The sequence below is a fragment of the Tachysurus fulvidraco genome, chromosome 25, assembly GCF_022655615.1.
Source record: "Tachysurus fulvidraco isolate hzauxx_2018 chromosome 25, HZAU_PFXX_2.0, whole genome shotgun sequence".
Classification (NCBI taxonomy): domain Eukaryota; kingdom Metazoa; phylum Chordata; class Actinopteri; order Siluriformes; family Bagridae; genus Tachysurus; species Tachysurus fulvidraco.
In genome coordinates, this window is record NC_062542.1 from 7604108 (window position 1) to 7618360 (window position 14253).

At 40.6% G+C, this 14253-nt stretch overlaps 1 protein-coding gene across 3 annotated transcripts in view; it reads left to right on the forward strand.

Moving 5' to 3' along the window:
- virma (vir like m6A methyltransferase associated) overlaps positions 1 to 14253 on the forward strand; it is a 22742-nt gene continuing 8489 nt past the window's right edge. For 2 of the 3 annotated variants that reach the window (XM_027172332.2, XM_027172351.2), the window contains exons 1-11: positions 1 to 135; positions 1542 to 1654; positions 6029 to 6115; positions 6378 to 6426; positions 7711 to 7876; positions 8038 to 8157; positions 8970 to 9200; positions 9620 to 10790; positions 11799 to 12332; positions 12448 to 12602; positions 13030 to 13112. In XM_027172332.2, the coding sequence (XP_027028133.2) occupies positions 73 to 135; positions 1542 to 1654; positions 6029 to 6115; positions 6378 to 6426; positions 7711 to 7876; positions 8038 to 8157; positions 8970 to 9200; positions 9620 to 10790; positions 11799 to 12332; positions 12448 to 12602; positions 13030 to 13112 (2772 nt within the window). In that variant the 5' untranslated portion in view covers positions 1 to 72. The remainder of the gene's footprint in view (positions 136 to 1541; positions 1655 to 6028; positions 6116 to 6377; positions 6427 to 7710; positions 7877 to 8037; positions 8158 to 8969; positions 9201 to 9619; positions 10791 to 11798; positions 12333 to 12447; positions 12603 to 13029; positions 13113 to 14253) is intronic. The other variant, XM_027172342.2, reaches the window with a different exon arrangement.

Below are 14253 nucleotides of genomic sequence, written 5' to 3' on the forward strand. Positions count from 1 at the left end.
TCTTTTTTTCCTACCGCCGTTTGACCCGGAAGTGAAATTTCAGCAGGAAGTACAAATGCCCGAGAAACAAAGATGGCGGCTGATTCCTCAATGGAGCTTCTGTTTTTAGAAACCTTTAAGCATCAAAGTGCAGAGGTAAATTACACAATTCTCCATATTTCACTATAGCGCAATAAAATCTCAATAAAACGTTATCTGCACGAGCTATTTTGTTGCTTATGTGTGACAAAGCATCTGAGTGAGCATCATGGCTAAATGCATTAGCATGTTGCTACATCTGAAAGCTAACACTAGCGTATAAGTCACTATGATCATGTATTAACGTTACTGTTGTTGTTAAACATGACCGCTTTCTAGACGGCTAGAAATCAATAAATATAAACACAGCCGGTCTTTGCAACTTGGAAATAAGACAAAAAAATAAAATAAACCTTTGGATGCAGACACACAGAGCTGCAACTCGTCCATCAGCTCCATCTGTTTATTCTTTACAAATAGATATAATCGAATATAAAAATAATGTTCCTTAATGTTCCCTGAACGTTTTGATTGTATGTTTGTTATGTAAAGAATAAACCACATGCTGTCCTATAAGGAAAAAGAATCATTTTAAGACTCTTACTGCAGGTTTTATATTTACACCTAATGTTGTTGCTTTATGTATAATGTGTGTGAAGTTGTTTTGCTGTTCGAGATCACGTTGTGGAAGCTAAAAACGTAACAGCTAATCTCGTCTCTAGACTCTTTACTGCTGCAAAACTTTCTGACTGTAGAAAATGAATGAACACAAACCTGACAAATGGGATTAGAGATTTGAACAGTGCTGTGATATAAAGTGGTTTCTGTTGTAATGATACTGAGCTGTTGTTTGCACCTGATATCAGTGCTCTGGGTTTCGGATGAAATCAGTCTGAAGGGAACAACCTTACAGTAAAGTAGCTGCTGTTCAGCTGGTTTCTGCCTCATTAGTTATGCAGAGCATCAGAAGTGTGAGGTTAAGTTGCTTTTAGCTGATTTTAACAGCAATAACAGTCTCTCTCTCTCACTCTCTCACTCTCTCTCTCTCTCTCTCTCTCTCTCTCTCTCTCTCAGTCTCACTATAGCCTCTCTCTCTCTCTCTCTCTCTCTCTCTCTCTCGATTGTTGTTGATGATGAAACCGTGTTTTGAGACATGACATGACAAACGTTTGTTTAAAGACTATTGTTATTGTAGCTATTGTAAATTATGCACTTACATGTGAATTAGTTGTTAAAAAAGAACTCGTACATGACTATAAATGACTATATATGTATATGACTATAAATATTGTGTTCCTCATGTTGGAACTTTTTCTAGTTTTTCCAAATTTTCAAGAAAATAAACACCCGATTAAACGGAATTGTACACTTTCGAAATGGATTATCTCTGTCAAGATATAGATAACTAGACTATCTGTTTGTTTAATAGAAGATAAGTCATGCCTTTTAATGTATGCACATATATTGTAATTGGTTGAAATTCTCCTACATTATTTATTTTGTGTACATTTCTTCCGCTCTAGTTCACAAATGTAGATGTGGTGCGATTTCCGTATGATGTGTTGATCGCAGAAGTCAGAGTCATTCCTCCTGGTATCAAATCCCACAGCAGCCTCCCGGACAGCAGAGCTTTTGGGTAAGGACGCAAATGATTTATTCGTTTATTCCTTTGGTGTTTTTGTTGCTGCTTTCTCTCTCACTTCGGGACTGAATAATGGTTGAAACGATTATTAAGGTATTGAAAGACATCTGTGTACTCAACTGGTATTTAAAGCTAGCTCTGATTATTTTTTATGATGCTGCCACCACCATGCTTTTCTGTGGTTATAGGATTTCTTTGGGCAGTTAGCTTGGGTTTTTTGGGGGGGTTTAGTCTTGCACCAAAAAAGTTCTACCTTAGTCTTGATAAACCATAACACCTTTTGTCACATGCACTGCTATGAGTTTGGCAAACGTTTGCAGTCTTGGTGAGAGAACTTCCATCTAGCCACTTCCATCTAGCCACGCTTATAACCAAGAATGGTATAGATTGTTGTCTCATGTCAATACTTGCCAGATGTTGCTGTGGGTCTCCTGGAAGCCACCTGGATAAGTTTCCCTTCTTTGCTTTTTTTTTTTTTGTTAATTTTGGACTTGTGTCCTGTTCTTAGTAACATCACTGTGGTGCCCCTTTGTTCCATGGTACATCTAATGTTTTGTAAATACTTTTGTAACCCCCATTTGTTCGAACCTTTCGACGTTGAGATCATGCACATGGTTTGTAAGCTCTTTTGCGGGACATTTAAAAGTCAGATGAAGTCAAGATGTAGAGAAACCGCTGATGTTTATTTGGTTTTAATCAGAATCTTGTTGTTGTTGACAAGTCTGTGATGATTCCTTGAATCAAATCCATGTTGAACATGGATTTGATTTGTGAGTGATTGGTTCATTCTGAGCTCAGTCACATGCACTGTTATAAACTTGCATGCACACATATCCAACCAGGTGATTATTTTTTTGTTAATTAATTAATCAATCAATCGATCGATCAATTAATTAATTAATTTACTTGAATGTTGTCAGTTGCTTTATTACGCTAAAGCTGGAACACCATCTAATGTGATTTAATGTGATCATTGTTTCATTTTTATGTCAAAACAGCTTGCAGTTTGTAGATTTTTTTAATTCCACTATGAATATCAGTAAATAAACGGTTTCTCTTGAAATCATATATGTCCTAATTCACCTTCCACAGTTTGTGATACAGATCATAGTGTCTAGAATTCTAATGCATAATGCTAAGAGGTTTTTTTTTTCACACTGATCGTTTATTCTGAAACGGAGAATCAATTCTCTCACATTATTAAATTATAAATGGTCCACAGAAATGTCATTCTGATGGATATTTTATTTGAAATCACAGAAAGTCAAATTCAATTTCTGGAAGGGGACATTGTGTTTTTGTTGGGAAATATTTTTAGGAAAATTAACAAACTTAAATATCTTGCTTGCATAAGTATTCACCCCCACATATTAATATCAGGTCAAGCCACCTCCTGTCACAATAACTGCTTTAAGTCTTTAGGGATACATATGTACCAGCTTTGCACACAGTGGTGAAGTGATTTTGGCCCATTATTCTTGGCAAATTATCTCCAGCTTGTTTAGATTGGTTGGGTTACACTTGTGTGCTGCAATTTTCAAATAGTGCCACAGGTTCTCCACACGATTGGGAACAAGACTTTGAGCTGTTTGGTTCAGCTAAGCGACCAAATCTGTCCTCAGAAGACTACAGAGGTTAGTCCGGACTGCTGAGCGAATCACTGGCACAACTCTAACCACTCTCCAAGACCTGTACTTCTCCACAGTGAGCAAAAGGGCAAAGACAATCACTCAGGACCGACCCCTTGGAACTGTTGCCATCTGGTCAACGCTACAGAGCCCTGAGCACCAGAACAACCAGACAGAGGAACAGTTTCTTCCCTCAGGCTATCCATCTGATGAACACGTGACATACACGGAACACACCACACTATTTTTATATTATTTACTTAAAACACATACTTACTTATTTATATTTCAATTTGCACATTTCGATTTGTACATACAAACTGTCTATATGTGTTCGTGTCTTGTCAGTGTCATTCTCTTACACTGTGGAGCTTCTGTACTAAGACAAATTCCTCGTATGTGAAACGGGATGCACTTCTTTCCAGGGAATTCAGAACAGCGTAACAGATATTGCGTCATCGGGTAGGCGTGGCCTATTTGACAATCTAACACTAACCATAACCGTAGTTTTTGGTTGTTTATTTGTTTTCTAAAATAAATCTACCCGTAGGACCGTTTTGTCTTTCGTAGTATGCTGGGGTTTTTTTTTTATTTTTTTGAAAGAGGGCGTTTTTCCAAGAGATCCGGAAACACGCCCACTTTACGTCGTGGTAGCGAAATCCCTGGAATTTAGTGAATGCCTGTGAAAACATACCTGGCAATAAAGATCTTTCTGATTCTGATACTGATGTAGGACATTTATCTTTTTGTTCCTAAGCCACGCCAGTCTTGCTTTGGCCTTGTGCTTAGTAATATTTCCCTATATATTGCTCCATCCATTCTTCCTTCAATTCTAACAAGATGCCGGGTCCCTGCTGATGAGAAGCATCCCCACAGCATGATGCTGCCACCACCATACTTCACTGTAGAGACGGTGTGTCTTGAGGCATAAGAAGTCTTAGGTTTTGGCCAAAAAGCTCTATCTTGGTCTCATCAGACCACAAAACCTTCTCCTAAATCACAGCTGGCTTATACAGCTGCTTTTTTGAAAAATCCAGACATGCTTGGAGATTGTATTCCTTTGAGTAACGGCTTCTTTCTTGCCACCCTTTTGCCAGAATTATTCAGTGCTCCTGATATGGTTGACTGGTGCTCCATTTTTCCAGTTGTATCTGCTGAACTTTGTAACTTCTTTAAAGTAATTGTGGACCTCACTGTGGCTTCTCTAACAAGTCTCCTTTTCGTTTAAATGCAGAGTTTTGAGGGACGGATTTTTCTTGGCTGGCGTGGTTGATCTTCCACTCACTGATTATTGATTCACCTCTTCATCTATACCCTGATCTATACATTTATATTATTCTCTCTCTCACATTTTTATTATCTTTCTCTCTCTGTGGAATGCTCTTTGCCCTTTTTTCCTTTACATTGTTTAATTATTCACAGTAGGATGTCAATGGTAAAGTAATTGCGCTCGCGTTAAGGCAATTTCTTTCATCTGTGTAACCTGGCAGCTTCCGTAGCACAGGGGTTGAATACTTACGCAAGCAAGTTACTTAAGTTTTATTATTTTCTCTAAAAATATTTCCCAACAAAAACACAATGTCACCTACCGATAATTGATCTTAAGTTTCAGTGTTTTCCAGTAAAATCCACATCAGGATGAAACTTGAGAGGATTGACCAGGGGTCTGAACATATGGAGTCGAGGCGTGTTCTCCATGCACGTTTGTGATGATCAGCCAGGGTTAAAGAGAGAATCACGTGACTCTGAATCCAGACGAACGCTGTAGGGTGAAGCGAGACCACTCGCACTTGGATTCAGACCGGCGTGAAAACTACCTAAGAGAATTTGACAGCCCTGCGTCGTGAAGCCTTCTTGTTATCGCACATCACAACAGTTTCTTTACTGACTGTATACAGTATAGAATCCTTCAGATCCCAGTCTTTTCAAGCATTAACCTATTTTTCTGTTAAACTCTTTTATTAATCCAACTGTGAATTTATCTTATGAATCTTGTGGGGGTCCCCCCCACACGCAATAACATCTAACAGGACAATGAACTTGACGCAGCCTCTATAAGTAAGTCAGTCTAAAGTAAACAGAGTAAGTAAACATTGTGGTTGCTTTAATAGTTTCAGCTGAAGGACACAGTAAAGGATGAGTGAAGAGCTTGTTGTGTGTCTTGCTTTCTACCGTTCTCACTCGTCTTCGGTATCACGCACACCACACCCTTTATTCTCCTGCTTCAGTTATGACTCACCTGTGTGTTTGTCTTCTCCATTGCCTGTTTGATTTACCGTGTCTACTGTTCCTAACAAACTCTTTCCGTTTTCATGAAACTTTCGTTCAAGTCATTTTACTGTCTGTAAGTGAAAGTGTCCAGATCATTTCTAGCTGTATATCTGCCAATTGTTTTTTTTTTTTTTTAAAACCTCGAAGCTTTGTGTGGGTTGGAGAGAAGCACCGCACTTTGTTGAGATGTCTTTTAAATAGAATCGTTTTACCGATTTGTTACTCGTCTGAGGAAGAATTCGGACAGGAAATAAAGGGAATTAAAGTCAGGTCAGTTCGTCTAGATCGGACCGGTTCGGTGTGTGAGGAGAACGCGTGATGTCCGTGTCTTAGTGGGTGTTTGTTTTTCGTTCTTCTTTTTTCTTTTGCAAACCATCGTAAAGTGCATGTGTATGCTGGGGCGTCGTCAAACATGCATTTGTTGTTCTGATCTGTGTGTGTGTGTGTGTGTGTGTGTGTGGGTTTTCAGAGAAACTGCTCCTCATGCTTTCCAGTTAGACCTGTTCTTTAACAATGTCTCCAAACCCAGCACTCCAGTGTTTGACCGGTTGGGCAGGTAACACACACACACACACACACACACACACACACACACACACACACACACCACCCACCACACCAGTGCACACACACACTATGAATGCCAACAGTTACAACTATTACACACTTATTCTATAGTATTTCAGTGACTTTCCACTTAAAGTTCCTTAACGATCTACATGTCGTTTCTCTCTCTCTCTCTTTCTCTCTCTCTCTCTCTCTCTCTCTCTCTCTCTCTCTCTCTCTCTCTCTCTCTCTCTCTCTCTCTCCCCCCCCAGCTTGGAATACGATGAAAACAAATCAATTGTCTTCAGGCCCAGTGGGAAGGTGAGAGACCTGTAGACTGCTTCGTTGTCTTTTATTCTCTCCCTGAAGTATATTTATACCCCCCCCCTTTAACATGCCTGTTTACTTTGCTGCGTGTTTTTGTGTGTGTGAAAAGAAGCTTTTCATGCTTTAATAATTGTTGCTTGTGGAATCCTTTATCCAGTCCAACATGTTGCTGCTCTTACTGGACTTTCCAGCTCTAGGATGTCTATGCAAACCATCAGTTGTTTGCATGTTTGACATAACTTCCTTTACCTCTCCCTACTGTGGAGAAAGAGTTTCTCAATCAGCACATCAGACATCTCATCTTGTTCCAGATAGAAAGTGATCTTTAAATCAGCCATGTGTTTATTTATTTATTTATCTATGTATCTGATTGTTTGCTGCTTATTTATCTATCTATCTATCTATCTATCTATCTATCTATCTATCTATCTATCTATCTATCTATCTATCTATCTATCTATCTATCTATCTATCTATCTATCTATCTATCTATTTATTTTGGATTTGACTTGTTTTAATAAAGAGAAAAAACACTAATTCTTTTGTTGCTAGAGATTTGTATATGAGGAAGATCTACATGTTTGGATATTATATGATATCAGAGGTTAAAGAAGGAAAGTGATGTGACAGCAGATGTTATATTTTCCTCTTTTGAGCATCATGTTGTTGGTTGTTTTTTTTTTCTTCTCTCTTTTTTCACCCCCTTTTTCCCCCTCCAGTCTGACGTGATACTTCATCCTTCATACTGTAACTTTAAACCTATTCCAGATGGGGGAATAAATATGAGAAAGAAAGAAAAGAAATATCCCTTGCTGTTAATCTGCATAAAAAAAGCATTATCGAGACGGAAGGATACGCAAAAATGAAGTAAACGAGAGGATTTCTGTGTAGCTTCCAGTTGCTGAGGGTTAGCAGTAACATCTGACATTTTATCTAGTATTAACAAGACATTAGGTTTAAGATCTTTCTTTCTTTCTTTCTTTCTTTCTTTCTTTCTTTCTTTCTTTCTTTCTTTCTTTCTAATTTTCCAGCTTTTATGGTTTTTTATGTTCCGCGACCAGTTTTTTCCTGCTGATGCTTATGATTTCACGACGAGCCCCACGTTTCTGCTGTCCTCATGATAAAAAAAACTGACCTTAACGTAAAGGTTTTTTAGTAATCCTGAAGATCTAGAGGTTTGTGTACCAGACAGATCTTTTCAGTAGATATAAAGGACCAAAATACTCTAGACTACACAGGTGTGTGTCATTTGTGAGATTGCTCGATAATTTCTTGTAGATAAATACAGACGGCTTGGTGCTGCGTGGCTGGTATACGTGCCTGACGTTGGCGGTGTACGGTACGGCCGAACGCTCACACGGCCATGACCGCGATTCTCCACCCCCACCTCCTCCCCCTCCACCTCAACAGCAGACACCTGCCTCCAAGAGGACCATCAAGCATGGTCAGTACATCTGTTATTTACACACACACAGGAACGGTATTAGACATAAACACCACTTCTTTCATTACAGGCAGGGATGTAAATGGAATGTACAGATGAACAAGCCGTCATGAATAAATGTATATTGTTTATTTTCTCGTTGTGTATCGTGTGTGTGTCAGAGTGGGACAATGAGGAGCATTTTAACGGCAGCCCACCCAGACCACAACCCAGAGGCCCTCGAACCCCACCAGGGCCTCCACCGCCAGACGATGACGAGGAGGATGCACTTCCTGTGCCAGGTGTGTATGAGAGAGTTCTGCCTAAGAACTTTTATTTCCGTCCTCTCATCTCTTACAGTGCAACATTCAACTAAATAGAACAACTTTTTAAAGCAACACGAACTACAAGGTGTCGCATTAGTCAGCCACCCTGTCAGTCTGTGTGGGGTTTCGCTATTGCAGAAATGAACGCAAAATCAAGCGACCCGACCATATCAGAGCAAGTTACAAGCTGTTTACAGCAGATTTGGATGCCAAGATGCATTGTATGACATCATCACAACACACATGAGTATCATAAAAACTTATAACATGCTTTCACTGCTAGGCGTTTAAAAAAAGAACCCTGTGCATGCTATGTTTTTTCTGAAGGAAAAACCCTCTAATCAAAAACAAAAATCAAGAATTTTTGGCTGCAACAATCACAAAAATCTCTGGTATATTGTTAAAAAAAATCCATCATCCAGTTTTTTATGATTGCCGCTGCAGCTCAGAACAGCACAGCGGGCAACATTATTACACCCTCTCACACTCTACTTAAACTTGAAGTGGTGGAAATGCACATTTTCCTGTCTTATTTCGGCTCTTGGTTCTGGAAGATTAAATAATCACAATTTTTAAAAAATCTCCAGTTGGGGAAAAATCAGTGGTGCACAAGCCTGTTCTCTGCAGTAGTGCTGTAATACAGTGGAGTTAAATCAAATCAAAATGGGGTTCACAGGCATATGAACAACTTTTTAAAAATAGTTTTTATTGTATTAATTTTCACTAACTGATATAAAAATAATAATTGACTTTTACCTAATTCTACAAATACTCTAAATCACTCGAAGGCCCGGTAAAGGAGGAGAGCGTGGAGCGAGGGGACGATGATTTGGAGCCTGTTTCTCCTGAGCGAAACTCTCTACCTCCTAGTGATGCCTACTCGGACCAGGAACAGGAGGAAGACGAAGGAGCAGGGGAGGATGAAGACAACGACGCCCGCACTGAGGGAAGTGAACCGGAGGAGGAGGAGGAGGAAGATGAAGAAGAGGGTGAGGAGGAGATGGAGGATGATGGTGAAGGTAGGGGAGGCGCAACACGGTGTGTTCCTCAGGCGTGTGTGCGGATGTGTTTTTCCCAGCATGCTCACACATTACCCTGAGAGCAGAGAGGAAGTAACTAAAAATCACACTGCATGTTATACCGCCTGAGCGTCCCCCTGAGCTACAGCATAGACATGGAAGGTTTTAGTATGTCCCTGTCTCAAGCTCCTACTCCTACTCATTTCTGCTTTGCGTAGTTAGGAACTTAGGTCTGATCATTAGCTTCATAATGAAGGCAAGCAGACACTGAGATGTTGCGTGTGGGCTGGGCATACTTTATTTTTCTTATTAGTTTCTTCTTTTTTTTTTATGTTTAACTGTACAGAAGGAGTAACTCATTCAGCATGTGCTCTCTCTGACCAGTTTTAGAAGTTATAGTACGTTTTTCCTTTCTTTAGGTGATGATGGCTATGAACAAATATCTAGTGATGAGGAGGATCTCGAGAGTGCCACGTTTAAGCTGCCAGCTTTTGACCTTGACTGCACCCCCGAGGACCTCGCGTCACTACCCACCGTTCAATACGATCCGTACGAACGCGAGCTCCGCCCCCTGCAGCACTTCACTGCACCCCATATGACCCGCTACGAGGCCGAATTGAATTGTCTCAAGCCGATAGATCTCCAGGACCAAACGTCTCCATGGGCCGAGTCTGCAGCTAAGTTGTCAGAACTGCTAGAAGCCTGGGGGGAGGGGCAGGAGCGTGGTGCAGGCTGGGTAACAGCATTAGAGGAGGTTTCTGCTTTGCTAGTGAAAGGAATGAGCTTTTTAGAAGTTAAGGACCCAGAGGGCCAGAAAGAACAGCTGAAACTCCTGGTTGATTGGACGTCCACAGCTCTTAATCTTGACTTAGCTCTAGCACAGCCCATTGCTCTGAACCTAAGGCAACTGAAAGCAGGCGCCAAACTGGCATCTTCTTTAGCTGAGTGCGGTACACAGACTGTGCAGGCCCTGCTGGAGAAAGGAATCATGGGTCGTTTGCTGGACCTCCTGTTTGCCGATCACGTGTCGTCCACGCTGAAACTCAGCATTCTGCGCTCTCTCGACAGCATCATAAGCGAACCGCTTGGCATGGAGGCACTGATGAGAGCAGGCTCACAAGACAGCGAAGAGACCAGTGGCTACCAGCGTCTGCTCGAGCTCTTTCTGTTGGACCAGACCGTCCGAGTGGCGACGGCAGGTGCTGCCATCATGCAGAAGGGACATTTATACGAAGTACTGATTGACCTTCAAAAAACAGCAGGTGTGTGGGCTGAGCACCATCCTACAGACACGGAGGCTGGAGAACGAGAAAGAGGTGAGAGGGAGAGCACAGACAGAGAAGGGGAGGAGGGAGACAGGGAAAACCCTGAGGCAGAGCCAGAGAGCCCGATGGACATAGACACGCTGTTGGAATCGAATTCTCTCTCCGAGGCTGATCTGGAGAGGCTGCAAGGTTTGATAGAAGAGTTGCTCCACCTGCTGGAAACAGCACCTCACTGCATGGTGCAGCCGCCTGGCAAGGCTTTTCCCACTACTGCACGCATTACTGGACCTCCAGAGCGAGATGATCCTTATCCAACTCTCTATAGGTGATTCAAGCGGTTTTGAGGTTATTAGCCTGGGATTGGTTGTAAGGAAATGTACTCAGTGTAAGAAAGTTCACTGTATTCCAATTTGTTATCTTAGATCTGCACACCTGTTGCAAGACCAGTATGGTCTGTTAGATATTAATAAAGAAGGTGAGCGTCAGTTATCATGCTGGAAAAGAACAAATACATTTATGGCGTTTGGCAGAAGCCCTAATCCAGTGTGACTTAACTTTATATCTTATTTTATACAACTGAACAACTGATGGTTAAGGGCCTTGCTCAAAGGAACAAGAGTAGCAGCTTGATGAAACTGGGGTTTGAACTCTAAACCTTCTTCTGAGTTCAAATCCCAGGTCCACCAGGTTGCTACTGTTGGGGCCCTGAGCAAGGCCCTTAACCCTCAATTGGAAAGTTGTATAAATTGAAATAAATTTAAGTCACTCTGGATAAAAGTGTCCGCTAAATGACAGAAATGTAAATGTAGTCCAACACCTTAACCACTGAGCTACCTCATCCTTCATCACCCATATTGGAGAAACAAACAAAAATATATATATACATTTTTTTTTTTTGTTTAAATAAATTTTATAAAAATTATTCTTTTCATATAACTGACTTGAAAGAAAGTCCAAAATAAGTCATTAAATGAAATTAAAATAAATTAAATGAGAACATAAGACTTGATGTTCAATTAGGACTTGATGTACAAAAGTATTGGCACTGTATTAAACTAGGACGTTAGTATGTGCCTGTGGGATTTGATACACTGCAGTGGCTGGGAGCTTTTGAGCAGATAATTCGATTTAAATCAGATGTGCTTTGAATCCACTTTGTAATTTACTATTAATTGACTTTTAACAGTTAACACATGTGAATGTAAAGAAATTCAGTCAAACTTTTGAAAAGCTGATGAAATTCTTAGTTTGTTTTGTTTTTCTTCATCTGGTGTTCATGTTAACCAGATATTGGACCTCTATAAAGTCTATAATAAATCTCTGCTTCTTACAGGTATATGCATGCTGCTCACTTCTTGGAGTCATTGGCAGTCGTCTTGACCTCTCCGGCCACTTGCAGCCATGTTGGAGTTCTGCAGGCCGTGCGAGAGTTGATGCGCTTCTTGTCCCAGTCCCAGCAGGGCCTCTTGTTCCTCCTGAGCCAGCACGAGCCCACTAACATCCTTTTACGTCTGCTCACGCCTCTCACACAGGTGGCTCCCCTCCCACACCTAGCTCACCTGGCCCCAATGACCCCTCTATTGGAGGCAGAGGGGGAGGAAACTGCCACAGCTGCAGAGACCTCATTGGATGATGGCTTTTGGGTGTGGTTAATGCAGGCCTTACACGCACTGCAAGCTGTCGCAGAGCTGAATGGCTTGGAGCTTGAGGAAGGTGACAATCCAGATGTTTTGTCCACACTCCACAGTTTGTATCTCATCAGTTTTAGCAGCACGGGACGAAACGCAGTCACACACGTCCTCAGCATGGATGTCAATCTCAGCTGCCTGGTCAACCTGCTTGAGCATCACGCCAAAGAGGGGCAGGGGTGAGCACACACACACACACACACACACACACACACACACACAAAACAAAGACACAAACAGATCGATCTCAGGTTTATCCTGCATATGTGCTTCAATGCAGTGATTTATTTTTAGGGAGGGAAAAGCCAGAAAGTCTGTAACGTACAACTATGCCTGCATGCTCGTTCTGCTGGTGGTGCAGTCGTCTGCTGAGCTGAAAATGATGGAACATTATGCTGCCCCGTTACTCAGTATCTGCAAAGCCGACGAGAACAACGCAAAGCTTCAAGGTGAGACATGCATCTGTATAATTTAAATCTGATTTATTAGATTTCTGAGGTATTGTATATTAAATAAAACCTGCTTGTAGTAAATAAGGCGAAGAACACAGAGGTCCAAATGAGGACATATATGTTAGGATGGGTTATTTGTTTAAATTAATAACATTCTTATATAATAATATATAATAAAATAATGACAAAACACTTCAACAGCTTTTCTACAGCTTTCGGTGGAAATAACATATTAAGTGGAAATAAGATAAATATGTCAAAATAACAAATGATTTCTAAATAAGTGATGTGGAATACTGTATTAATTTTAAAAGAGCAGAATAAGCATTTAAAAAAAAATTAAAACTGTATAGAAGCCAATTGTTAATCTATAATTTCTGGGGGTTTTTTTCTTGTTTAACTTGATGCGTGACTTCTGTTTCAGAGCTAAGTAAATGGTTGGAGCCACTGGAGAAGATACGGTTTGATATGAGTGGCATACCAGCACTTATCGATTACATCAAGCAGGTCTGTACAGTCGAACAAGATGGAGTCATTTTAGGTTTAGAATTATGTATTGGATTAGAGGATAGCTGGATACAAGAGCAGCGTATGAGAGGGTTTTTTTTTAATAAAACATTTGCCTTGAGCCTGTCTTCAGGTTCATCTGTATGCAGTTCACTTTCATGCAGTTATCCAGTCAGCTAATCATGTAGCAGCTATGCAATACATAATATCCTACAGATACAGCATCAGTTCATTCTCACATCAGGGAGAAAATGTCATGTTTTAAATGTGTGAAAGACTTTCACCATGACATTTTTGTTGGTGCCAGATGGCCTGGACTGAATTTTTCAGACACTGCTGATCTCCTGGGATATTTTTCAACTCTAGCATTTGCACAGATTGGAAGAAAAAAATCCAGTAAACAGCAGTTCAATAGGCAGAAATGCTGAGAGGGGTCAGATGGTAAGGTCAGACCTTCTTCTGCGTTGTGATGAGAAGCACTGCCAAGATGACACTGTTGGGCCCTTGAGCAAGGCCCTTAAGTCTCACTCCTCCATGAGTGGTGTATCATGACTGACCCTGCGCTCTGACCCCAAATCTCTGACTTCCAAAGTTGGGGTATGTGAAGAAAGAATTTCACTGTGCTGTAAAATATATGTGACAAATGAAGGCTTCTATTTATCAATAAAAAGCATGTTACAAGGCGCAAAACACTTAACAGTTAAACAACAACAGTCTTGTCTCCAGTCTCGTCGGGCCAGAACAGGAATTTAAGACTACATGGACCAAAACTGGTAGAAAATCAATACGAGGAAATCACTTGTAGGTTGTTTTCTTTTTTTAAATCAACAGTTCATCATTCTGATGTTTGATGATTGATATTAATGCTACATGATTGGCTGACTGGAAAATTACATAAATGAGTAAGTATTGAGGTGCATTGAAGGCAGTGCTCAGTCAGAGTATCTTAGCTGTTGTAGCAGGACCACTGGACTCTTGGGTTTAAAGGGGAATCCTAATTACAGCTGGATTAGTAACAGCTGGACTTATCTATTTTATTCCTGAAGTACATGTACACTATTATATTATAAACTATTTGAACAACTAATATTATAAAATGAATGTTCAGTTGTTGTGTAGTTCACTGATGGCAACACAAAGG